The sequence below is a fragment of the Macadamia integrifolia genome, chromosome 3 (assembly GCF_013358625.1).
Source record: "Macadamia integrifolia cultivar HAES 741 chromosome 3, SCU_Mint_v3, whole genome shotgun sequence".
In the NCBI taxonomy this organism is placed as follows: domain Eukaryota; kingdom Viridiplantae; phylum Streptophyta; class Magnoliopsida; order Proteales; family Proteaceae; genus Macadamia; species Macadamia integrifolia.
The window spans coordinates 22,760,064-22,772,135 of NC_056559.1; the positions used below are offsets into that span (position 1 = coordinate 22,760,064).

The following is a 12,072-nucleotide window of genomic DNA, read 5'->3' on the forward strand; positions in this document are numbered from 1 at the left end:
TCTCTTGTCGGCTTGCTGGTGTTGTCACTTCCTTTTGACTCTGCTTCCTCCTTTGTCTTGTCGTCCCCTCACCCTATCCTTTTACCCCTCTCGTTCCCCTTCATACAACTAACCTTCTGGTCCAACCCCTCTAACCTATCCTCTCTGATCCGCCCTTTTTAAACCTGTCCAACAACCTCTATCCTAGCTAACCAGCCAGCACAACTAACCGCTCCGCCAGCTCAACCATATATTTCCCATTTACAAATCAACCCGACCCCTCCTTTTTGCTCTTTGGTTTATCTTGACCCACACCCGACTTTGCTAAACCAACTTACCCTTTCTCCCCTGCCCGATGCTCGCCTTGGGAGCCTCTTCGTTATGTCACCCTGCCTTCCGCCGGGCTCTACCCCCCATAAGCCACCACTGTCATGTCTTCACCAACCTCCATCTCGTCTTCGGCCACTCTCCAGGCCTCCGTGTCTGGCTATGGCACGTCGCCGACTACCCCTTGCCTTCTGTAGGCCTCTACCACTTCTCCGGCTATCATCGTCACTTCCTTTACTCCAGCCACTACCACGTCTCCTGCCGTTGCCTCGCCTCCAGCCTCTGCCATGTCTCCGGACAACCTCTCGACCAACTGTATCTCTGCCATGCCTCCAACTACTTCTTGCCTTCCTTAGCCCATTACTGCTTCCTCCGCAGCTTTAGCCTTGACATCCCTTATCACTGCCTTGTCATCCCTTGCCGTTTCCACTCGCTTGATTACTGTTATTCTCCCTACCCTTGCCTCAACTCAGCTCTGCCATGCATCGTCACCATTTGCAACCCCTCCTTTGGGTTCCTCTGCCCCTTCTGGGCCCCTTCTGATGATGATGCCCCTCCTTCGATGCTCCCTCCTATGCCTGATCCTACCTTGCCCCTCTGGGCTCTATGGATCTCTCCCTGAAGGCCCCTATAGCTCACACTCGCCAATTGTCTTCTTTCAAGACCAACAAAAGGCTACTAAAAGTGCTAAGGAACCAAGTCCTCAGCTAAGCAGTCCCCTACTGTCCAAGGTTACATCAGAAGAAGCAGAAATTCTTCTATGCAGGCCAATGCTCCTTGCTCTTCTGAAATACTTCTACATCAGGGGGTGTATCAACATAGTTTTTTTCTTTTTTGCTAGAAGATAATTTCATTAAAAAAAAGGATTAAAAGAGACTACAACTTCGAAAAAAACCCGAAGGAAAAAACCAGAGCACAACAAGACGCAGAAAGAGCGACTAACCACTTCCACCTTCGGCATGGCCATTAGCAGAAGCAGAGAGCAAAACTCTAACCAAATCTATACCTATGCCGGTCCATAATGTCATTCTCTATACACTCTATAATGTGCTAGATCCTTTAAGACCCTTCAAAGTTCCAAATTACTGCTATCTCCTCCTCCCTTCAATCCATCCATCTCTCTATCTCTGTCCCTACTGATACCGATCACCCATAGAATTGCTTGTAAATTGGACCGTGTCCTTTTCAATGAAACTTGGCTTACCACTTTTCCCTCTTCCTATGCCACCTTTGATCTCCCTGCCATCTTTGACTGTAGCCCTATCTCCCTCCTTGTCCAGCATTGCATCTTGTTTGGTCCCAAGCCATTCAAATTCTTTGATATATGGACTCAACACTCGGGGTTTCTCCCTTTGGTTCGCATTGCCTGGGATATTCCTCTTCAGGCTTTCTTCTCTCCCTTATTTGCCCTTACCCGGAAGCTTAAGAATGTCAAATCGGCCTCAAAGCTTGGAATCTCTCGACCTTTGGCAACATGTCCTCTCAAGTCACTCCTTGCAAAGAGAAGCCTACTTCCATCCAAGCCTGCCTTATGCTTGACGACCTCAACCCCCTTCTTGCCGAGGAGGAGAAAGCCTCTTCTGTTGAGCTCTCTTCCCTCCTTGCCTAAGAAGAGAGTTTCCTCGAGTAGAAATCCCGCATCAAATGGCTGGAGCTTGGTGACTCTAAGTCTACCTATTTTCACTGCTCCCTGAAGGCTAGATCTAACTCCAACTCCATGCACAGGCTCACTTCTAGTGATGTCTCCTCCCTCCCATCTTGAGGCCATCAAGGATGAAGCTGCTACCTACTTTTCTCACATCCTTCAGCCCCCTCTTACTTCTTCCCCCTCCCCCTTCCCCCTTCCCCCTTCCCCCTTCCCCATTCCCTAGTGGCCTCTTTAATAAATTTGTCCCCTCCCACCTCCTTTGCCCCCTTCATGCCATCCCTTCTTCTGAAGAGATCAAGACAGCCATCCTCTCCCAAATTCAAGGTGTGAACAACAACTTCAAGACAGCCATCCTCTCCCAAATTCAAGGTGTGAACAACAACTTTCTTTGCTTAATCCCGAAACTGAGGGGCCTCCTCCTTATCCGATTTTAGGTCCATCTCTCTGTGCAACTTTCTATTCAAATTCATTTCCAAGATTCTTGCTAACCGGCTTCAGACAATGATTGATTCTCTGGTTAGTCCTAATCAATCAGCCTTCATGCTAGTAGGAGTATTTCGGACATCCTCTGTCATGAGATTGTCAGAGGATTTTCCAGGAAGTCTCATTCTTTAGCTGCCCTCCTCAAAATTGATATCTATAAAGCACTTGACACAATCAAATGGGATTTCATTGTCATGACCTTGCACGAGATGGCCTTCCCCCCTGTCTTTATCTACTGGATCCACTCCTGTATCTCTGTCCTTGTTAGTAATGGTAGTCCGGCTGGCTTCTTCCCCTCTACAGGTATTCGCCAAGGCTGCCCCATCTCTCCTCTCCTCTTCTCGCTGGCCCTTGAAGTCCTTTCCAGATCAATCTAATCCTCCACCAATAACCATCTCATCTCTCCCATCCCCAAATGTAAAGTCCTTAATCTATTTCATCTCACTTTTGCAGATGACCTTATGATTTTCTCTAGTGCCGACCCCGCCACCATCCTCTTTATTATGTCCTCCCTCCACCTGTTCGAATCCCTCTCTGGGCTCAGGGTCAACCTCCTCAAGTCCCACCTCTTTTTAGTTGGTGTCTCTGATTCTGCCTTTGCCTCCATCTTCAACTTAATGGGCTTCTTTCTGGGTTCCTTCCTGGTTAAATACCTTGACCTCCCTTTAATTCCAGCCAGATTGTCGGTTTACCACTGCACCCTAATGCTTGACCTCATTAAAATGCGCCTTCAACTTGGAAAGGTAAGCTCCTATCCTTCGTGGGCCGGCTTACTCTCATAAAGTCTTTTTTTCAATTATGCCACATTTACTAGACTGGGGTCTTTCAGCTCCCTAAGCCGTAATCAAGACTGTTGAATCCTTTATGTGCTCCTTCCTCTAGAAAGGTTCCAACATTCCTCACTTCCTTCACCCAATTCGTTGGGCCTCCATCTGCTTGCCCCTCCTTGTATGTGGTTTGGGGATCCACAGAATCAAGTAATCCAACACTACTGGCTTCCTCAAGCTTATCTAGAAGCTTGTTTCCAAGCATAACAATATCTGGGTCTACTCTTCTCTCCTCAAAAGAGACTCCAAGACTGTCTCCCCTTCCCCCCAACTCCTCTTGGTTTGGTGCCAGCTCCTCAACTATAGTAATCGCTTTGCGTGCCATGATTTCTTCCATAGGAGATGGCTTCTCCACCCTCCGTTGGCTAGATAATTGGCACTCTACGGGGGTCCTTCTTGAGGTTATTGGTTCTCGATATGTTTACTCCTCCAGATCGGCCAAAGGCTCTCCAGTTGCCTCTATCATTCAGAATGGTGCTTGGTCCCTTTCCTCTCTCCCCCCTCCCTCTCCTTCCTCTAGCCCTCCCTCCCCCCTCTTGCTCTTAATGCTTCCCTTGATCGTGTTCTTTGGACCCAATCCCCTTCTGGTCTTTTCAGCTACTCCTCAGCTTAGCACTTCATTTGAACTAGAGGCCTTGCGGTTCTTTGGTATAAGCTTGTCTGGTATCTTGGTCACATCTCTCGTCACGATTTTACTACCTGAAGAGCCATATCCAACTGCCTCCCCACCCAAGCTTTCCTCATCCATCGCCATATTTAGGTCTCTCCTGCCTGCTGCCTCTGCTGGAATGACATTGAAGATTGCAATCACCTCTTCTTTGCATGCCCTTTCTCCTCTATCTGGAAGCATGTTCTCTCCTCCTTCTGACCTACTAGAAGGCGTCCTCTCCCGCTTTCCCAGGAATGGATTTGGATGGACATGACCTTTGCCGATAGATTGGTTTGTGACCTAGTTGGGAAATTAGCTTTTGTGGCTTCCATCTCCCATATTTGGATGGAGTGCAACCTTTGTAGATGGACTTCCAACTCTAGATCTCTCGATTTGATTTGGAAAGCCATCTACTTTGATGTCCCCTCCAAACTTGCTGTCTCTCCCATTATGTTTCGGTCTGTTTTTTATTCCCAAAGAAGCAAGCTCATTGTTGTCTCCTGGGGTCTCCCCTATTCTATCCTCTCCCCCCCCTGTGTAGGGGTTTCTTGCCCCCCTCTCTCCCCTTCTCCCTGTTATATATCCCCCTTTTTTTCCCCTTCCGTAAATCATAATGCATTTATTATTCATCCAAAAAAAAAAGAAAAAAATTAATGGTCCTTTGGTGAATATGTGCCCTTATTACAATTACTGAAACACACCAAGGTGCCTGTGCATTCTGGAATTTTCCTTTTTGGAGCCTAGTCTGTCTAGAAGATTATACATTAATGTGCATTAGTGCAGGTTCCTTCGAAACATTGTCTCCCTGTGGAAAGAGCTGATCCGGAGGTTTTGGCCATGCTTACTTCAGGACTTACTGCATCAATTGCATTGGAGAAGGTTTACTTTTACTTTTCTAAATATTTTCTGTGGTTTTTTTCGGTGCCACAACCTTACTCCATATGTTTGTGTCTCATCTTTTACTAAGCTTAGATTTTTATGCATTATAGTTTTTGCAGTCCATCTTTCTTCAGCAGTCTGACTTATATCTCACTATGCTATGGTTGCACTTGTGGAACTTGTAGGCTGCACTGATGGAATCAGGAAAGACAGTCCTTGTTACTGCTGCTGCAGGGGGAACAGGACAATTTGCGGTCCAGGTCTGTTACTAAGTGTGGCTATTATCCTTTTTTATTTAATCTAATAACAAAATTTTAGTGGGATGAGTGGCCATTTTAAAAAATTGGATATACATAAGTAGTGGTAAAACATGTCTATGACCCCATGTTAAGGGCCATGTACAAAAAGAAGGAAAAAAGTGAAACCTTATCTCATCTTATCCAATTGGATATGAGCCCCATATATAAATTTTCTCTATCTACCCCACCCCTAGCTTTCTGATCTAAGTCTCCAAGAGAATAGATATTCCCTAGGGAACATAGTAGTTATGCCTTCTTAACCAAATGTGTCAGCCAGCCTCCAGGGAACGTAGTGACTATTTTTCTTAACATCAGTTATGTATTTTTCCCATCTCACTCCCACATATGATCATCTTTATGGTGCATGTTTTATTTTCATCCCCATCATGATAGATGGAGTATTATACATTTATTGCTTGTAGGAATATGGGATGCGGAGGTGAAAAGGGTGGGTTTGGTGATTCTTGGAATTCCTAGATGACCAGGATGGGGATGCATATGCTTCTAGAAAGCCAAATCATCAAAATATTTCTTTTTGCAGAACACTGAGACTCCAGATTAGAGCATTAACTGCAGAATCCCTTGGCTTGCATAAAATCACGTATAGTTATCCTAGATGTCAAGCACCGGTATCAGGCAGCGTTTTTTTTTTTATGAAAAAGAAAATTATATTAGATAACGAAGTTTACAATCCTACGTTTAGTGTTCAGGGCCTCTACTGCCCAATACTTTAGCAGTTCTAATTCCTTACTGTTATGTACACAAAAGTGAGTATTTGAGAGATGCTGGTTCATTTCTATTCTCCATGCAAAAGTAGCCCATGGCCACTTCAAAACATTTTCCCTAGACATTAAGGTAGTTAGTTCATCTATGTCCGTCAAAATGTTATGCACATCCCAGCCATGCAACACTACTGCTCGTAACCCGATCAGAAGTCCCATTGCCGCTGCTTCAGTACCATCTCCTGTCATGACAAAATAAGCAAGAGAGAATAAGCAATCGGTAGGGGTAAAGATTGATATAGCCCATCCAGAGATGTTAAAATTTTTATTGGCCACAGCAGTTACAAGTAACACTTTGGCTGGGTAAGGAGAGATTAATCTCCCAATGGTATTAAGAAAATTCTGAGAGTCCAAGGTTTCCACGAGATGGTTGTGGTCACTTTGAAAATTTTGCAAAGTGGTTCGATAAGGCAGCACTCGGGATAGCCAAACGTTCACCTGTTTTGTGATGTACAGTGGTGAAGGGGGTATAGCCCTTAAAGTAACCCTGTTTCTATGAGACCACATCAGATAGCAAGTAATAATCATAATAATGAAACAAGATGATAGATCATTTGAGGACAAATTACAAGAGTTAAAAAAGTACATTATTAATCTAGAAACTGAAGAAAAAAGAAGGCTATCAGGTCTTAAGCCAAGCGGCCCTGTGGCCCAGATCCTTTGAGAGAAGTCACAGGCAAAGAACACATGATATGGATTTTCCTACTCTTTGTGATATAGACTACAGATAGTGTCTATATCCATCCATTTATTTAGTTTAGCCTTTGTAGGTAATCCGTCCATTGTCAGTCTCCAAAAGAACAGCTTAAATTTGGGCGGAATTTTGAGTTTCCAGAAAAATTGCCACCATTGTGAGCAAGGCGCTAAACAGGAACACCTGTGATAGCATCCACCAGTGTTAGTACAAGAATTGTTCAGTAGATATCTAGCAGCTATCTTGGTGGTAAGGATTCTACTTGTAAAATCATGACACCACCATTTATCAGGCAGCGTATTGGGTAGTTGGTTTTATGAGGCATCTCAGAGATGCAATGGAAAGATGCTAGATACTCTTTGACATGCATGGGCATGCTTATGATACATGCAAAATAAGTGTTTTAAGCATTGTAGACCATTAGATAATGTAAATTTTCCATCCTAAAAGTTCGAACTGGTAGGTGGAGGGACTCCTAGGCTTATATGAGGGACTGTGGGCTAATTAGTAGCTGGTGGGGGACTAAACTCCCAACACTCCCCCACATGTGTGGCAATACGTACTGTGGACATGTGGATGCAGTGAAAACCCAATTTGATACTATTGCAGTTTCAGATCTGGGATAACCAATAACGGGAAGAAGGAGCAAAAGAAATAAAGAAGAAAAGAAGAAGATAGCAAGATAAGGCAAGAGAGAATAATGAGAAGAGAGGAGTACTTCTAGAAAGAGACAATATCTGGCTATCGACAGTCCCTCACATCCTTATACGTGTAGAAGGTAAGACCACCCTGGCCCCAGATTGGATACCTGTACACCCCTTCTGGTTGGTCCCTGCACTGGCACTGTGGCCATACAACCAGGTAGCAATCCCCAACCCTATGATAGTTAGAAGAGAGCAAGGATCAAGGTAAGAGAGAAGAGAAGAGGAGAAATGAGGGAAAGGAAAAAGAAGATGAGAGAAAGAGGTGAAAAGAGTTGTGTGCAAATCGTATATGAGAGAGGGGGAGAGAGAGAGAGAGAGAGAGAGAGAGAGAGAGAGAGAGAGAGTGCTTAGCCCACTTATATTGAATTACTAACATAAAAGGATGAATTACATACACCTCATTAGGGAGGTAAAAGGAAAACAATGGAGAAACACAACATAAGACAACAGTAAATAAACTAGTGCTGTAAAATGGGTGCAAGGATAGAATTGTATTATAGGGGTATTTTGGCCTTGCATTCATTCTAGACTTTTCTCCTCCATATTATAAATAAAGCTATCCTGTGTCCATTAGAAACAAAACATTTGTTCAAGCCAACATATTATCAGAGCCTTAGATCCAAAACCCTTAGATCTCTCATCTCTCTCTCACCCCTCTCTCACTTTCTTTATTTTTTTAGACCACTGCCTCCCACTAGTGCCTCTCTCTCTCTCTCTCTCTCTTGATCTTTCATCCTTTCTTCTTTTCTCACCTCCCTCTCTCGATGGAAGATCTTTAAACCACCAAGAGCACTCTCTAGTTCTCTTTCTCATTTTTTGGGCTCTTTTATTCTCTCTAATGATTTGAGAGACCTAACCCTTTTCACCTAAATTTAATTTTTTAGGGTTTCTTCCTTGATCAATTTTTTATGCTAGAGTGGTTCATCCGTGCTTACTGCACCAATCGGTCTTGAATATGTCTCCATTGGGTGATGCTTACTTCCTTTATGGCCTTGATTAGCCACCTTATCACCTCGGAAGAGCTTTCCAGCCAAAGAATCAGAGATCGACTTTTTCAAGGTTTTGTACCCTTTATCAATTTCTGGTTACAAGGTTTTTTCCTTGCTTTTTGGAGCTTCTACTACCTACACAAGGTGTTTCAGGCTTGCTCCAGCCATTTTTTTATCCCTTCGACTTCTCTAATTGGTTATTATATCTGAGGTTTCAACTGTATCTACTGGTGGTGGATGAAATTCTTTTATCAACCTTCCCACTTTCCTTGTGTGTGCTATCAAGATTGATGGTACAAACTGTTTGATTTGGTCTCGTTCATGCCTTATCTCTGTCAAATCTCATGGTCTCTATGGGTACCTTATAAGAGACACCAGGTACTACTGTTGATAAATGGGAGTGTGAGAATTCCCTTGTCGTGGTGATGCAGATAAGTCAATGGGCTTATTTTATTGCAAATAAGCCTTAGGTTGGGTTATGTATGTGTTGGGCCTTTGATCCTATGGACTTTCTTTGTAATGGGCCTAAAATATGGGTAGAAAGTAGGAAAATGGGATTTAATTCATTTGTTTATTTAGAGTCCTATTTTGAGTTTATTTCCTTTGTTATTTTAGTTTCCTACTCAGTTTAGGTTTCTCAATTAGTTAAGGATTGGGTTAGGCCTTTCCTTTTTAGTGTTGAGTCAGTTTTAAGTCTTCTATATAAGTTTGTAAGAAGCTACAACATTGAACACGAATTTGATTTAATGAAAAAAAATGTTTTACGCTGGAAAGCAGTGAGATGTAGTGTTGTGAGAGACAGTTTGGGTGAGATGCCCAAGGGAAGAGTGAGATACTCAACCTAACCTATTCCCCTACCCTCATTCTTCTTTTCATTCTGTTTTTTCTGTTTTATTTATTATATCGGTCCCTGAATTTGATTTTTATTGAGTTTAGTAAAGATCCTGCCTGGGATTGGATCACTTGTGACCTAGTCTTACATTATTTAGTATCAGAGCCTAGCCAAACCATGGATGGAGCCATGTGAATTTGAGAAACTTTCTTTATACATCTTCCTTGAATGGGTAATTGAACTGAACATGTACTTTGACAACTGCAACTTGACAGAGATGCAACAACTTCGATATGTTTGCTCCAGATGAGTGATTGTGTTCGAATACAATGGAGAGTCCGTGGAAGGCAACTTCAAGTTTAAGGACATAAGCCTAGAACGTGGGAAGAGATGCAGTACGAGTTGATAGACATGTACCTATCTAAGCATGAACGAAGAATGTACTACCCTTTACCAGATTTCCAAAAGCCACCTACAATTGAAAAGAGCATGAAGGAATCATCGGCCTCTATTGCAAAGGACCAACAAGAGAAGACACCTCTGACCAGTGAACCAAAGTCAGAAGTTGAGGTTAGTGTTAGTGAAAATCCAGCCACTCCTATTGTCAAAGGCGAGTTAGTCATCGATGTTCCTATCAGAGAGATTAATGTGGATGAAGTCGAAAGCAACATAGTCACAATTGTGGACAAGGAACCTAAGGAGAATGGTGCTTCAACATCTGTGATGACTATGAACAGCTAAGCGGAAGATCCTAAGGAGCTTGAGATTGAAATTGTGGAGGTCAAGAACATAGTGGTTGAAGGCGTTCATGTGGATGATCCCATGGATACATTTGAGGTTGTTGACACTGAGCATGTGGAGTTCGTCATCCCATTAAAGTATCTTAAAGATCGAGCTCCTCACATTCTAGACTACATCCTTATTGTCAAAGAGCTACCTGAATTTTTCCACGGCTTGAAGAGAGACGTGCACTATGCTATAATCACCCTCACACTACAAAATAAAAGGACGAATTTTTTCTAAAAAAAGATGGTGAATTGATGCAGATAAATCACTTAATGGGCTTACTTTATTGCAAATAAGCCTTAGGTTGGGTTATATATGTGTTGGCCTTTGATCCCATGGGTTTTCTTTGTAATGGAGCACTTTAATAGGCCTAAAATATAGGTAGAAAGTAAGAAAATGAGGTTTGATTCATTAGTTTAGTTAAATTCCTATTTTGAGTCTATTTCCTTTATTATTTCAGTTTCCTAGTCAGTTTAGGTTTCCCGATTAGTTAAGGATTGGGTTAGGCCTTTCTTTTTTAGTGTTTGAGTCATTTTTGAGTCTTCTATATAAGTTTGTAAGGGCCTACAACATTGAACACGAATTTGATTGAATGAAAAAAAAAAAAAAAGGCCTAACCATACATATCAATCCAACCATACATCTCCTTTGGGCCTAAACCCTTTAAGTTTTTCGATATGTGGTCATCCCACCCGGATTTCTCAAAGGTTGTTGAGGAAGCTTGGCTTAAGTCTGTTCAAGCTTTCTCAACCCCCCTCATTGCCTTATCCAGGAAGCTCAGAAATGTCAAGGAAGCCTTAAAGCTTTGGAATACTAACACTTTTGGCATCATCTCTTCTCTTGTCAATGATTGCAGGAATAGGTTGACCTATATTCAGATGCAACTTCAATCGAACCATCTAGACTCTTCTCTTGCTGAGGAAGAGAAATCTGAATCTGAAAACCTCTCAACTCTTTTGGCCTAAGAGGAAAGTTTTTTAAGGCAAAAGGCCAGAATCAGTTGGTTGGAATTAGGAGACTCAGACTCCTCTTACTTTCATCGATCCTTGAAAGCTGGGAATAACTTCAACTCCATCACTAGGTTATCCAATTCAGACGGCACTCATATTTCAAGAGTGGATGAGATAAAAGAGACGGCTATCAACCACTTCAAGAGCCTATTCTACCCGGGTGTTGTTCCCCTATTGCTCATCCCAGAGCGGCTTATAAAAAAATTTATTCCAGCAAATGTTGCTCCTATGCTCTGGGCCATCCCCTCTGATGATGAGATCATTGCTGCTATTCTCTCCCACAGAGCTAACAAAGCTCCGGGGCTTGATGGCTTTAGTATGGGCTTCTTCACTTCTGCTTGGGACATCATTAAAGAGGACCTTATAAAAGCTGTCAAGAGCTTCTTCTTCAATCCAGCCAGATCAAGGCCATCAGCCACACTTTCCTTTGCCTTGTTCCAAAGAAGGAAGGTGCTGACACAATGAATGATTTCAGGCCGATATCTTTATGCAACGTCCTATACAAGTTCATTGCCAAGATCCTTGCCAATTGTATCAAGACTATCATTGGCCCCCTTATTACCGACAACTAGTCTACCTTCATCCCAGGAAGATCCATTGGAGAGAACATCCTTCTTTGCCATGAAATTGTTAGAGGCTTTGATAGAAAATCCCACCCTCCAGCAGCTCTCATGCAAATTGATATTCATAAGGCTTTTGACTCTTTGAGATGGGATTACATTATTTCTGTTCTCAACTTGATGGGTTTCCCGTCAGTCTTCACCAACTGGATCTTTCACTGTATTGCCTTCCGTAAATTTTCAGTGCTAGTCAATGGCAGCCCAACGGGTTATTTCTCCTCTTCTTCTGGGATTTTTCAGGGTTGACCTCTATCCCCCTATATATTTTACCTTGCCATGGAGGTTCTATCCTGCAGTCTTCAATCAGCTTCGGATCAGGGATCCATCATTCCCATCTCCAAGTGCAAGGCCATAGGGCTCACTCACCTTGTATGTGCTGATGCCCTGATGATCTTCTCTCATGCGGATGCCTTATCCCTTGACTCTATTATGCTCTACCTTCGCCGGTTTGCTCTGATGTCTGTTCTTTTCATCAATCCTGGGAAATCCTTTATCTTTTTTACTGGGATCTCAGAAGTCTCAAGGGTCTCTCTCCTCCAAATCACAGGCTTTGCTCTGGGCTCT

The 12,072-nt window shown here is 43.0% G+C and overlaps 1 protein-coding gene across 1 annotated transcript in view; it reads left to right on the forward strand.

Annotated features, from left to right (window-relative positions):
* The window catches only part of LOC122074244, a 141,277-nt gene that overhangs the window by 87,399 nt on the left and 41,806 nt on the right, over positions 1–12,072 (forward strand). The window contains exons 12-13 of the mRNA XM_042639088.1: positions 4,697–4,792; positions 4,978–5,052. Of these exons, the coding sequence (XP_042495022.1) occupies positions 4,697–4,792; positions 4,978–5,052 (171 nt within the window). The remainder of the gene's footprint in view (positions 1–4,696; positions 4,793–4,977; positions 5,053–12,072) is intronic.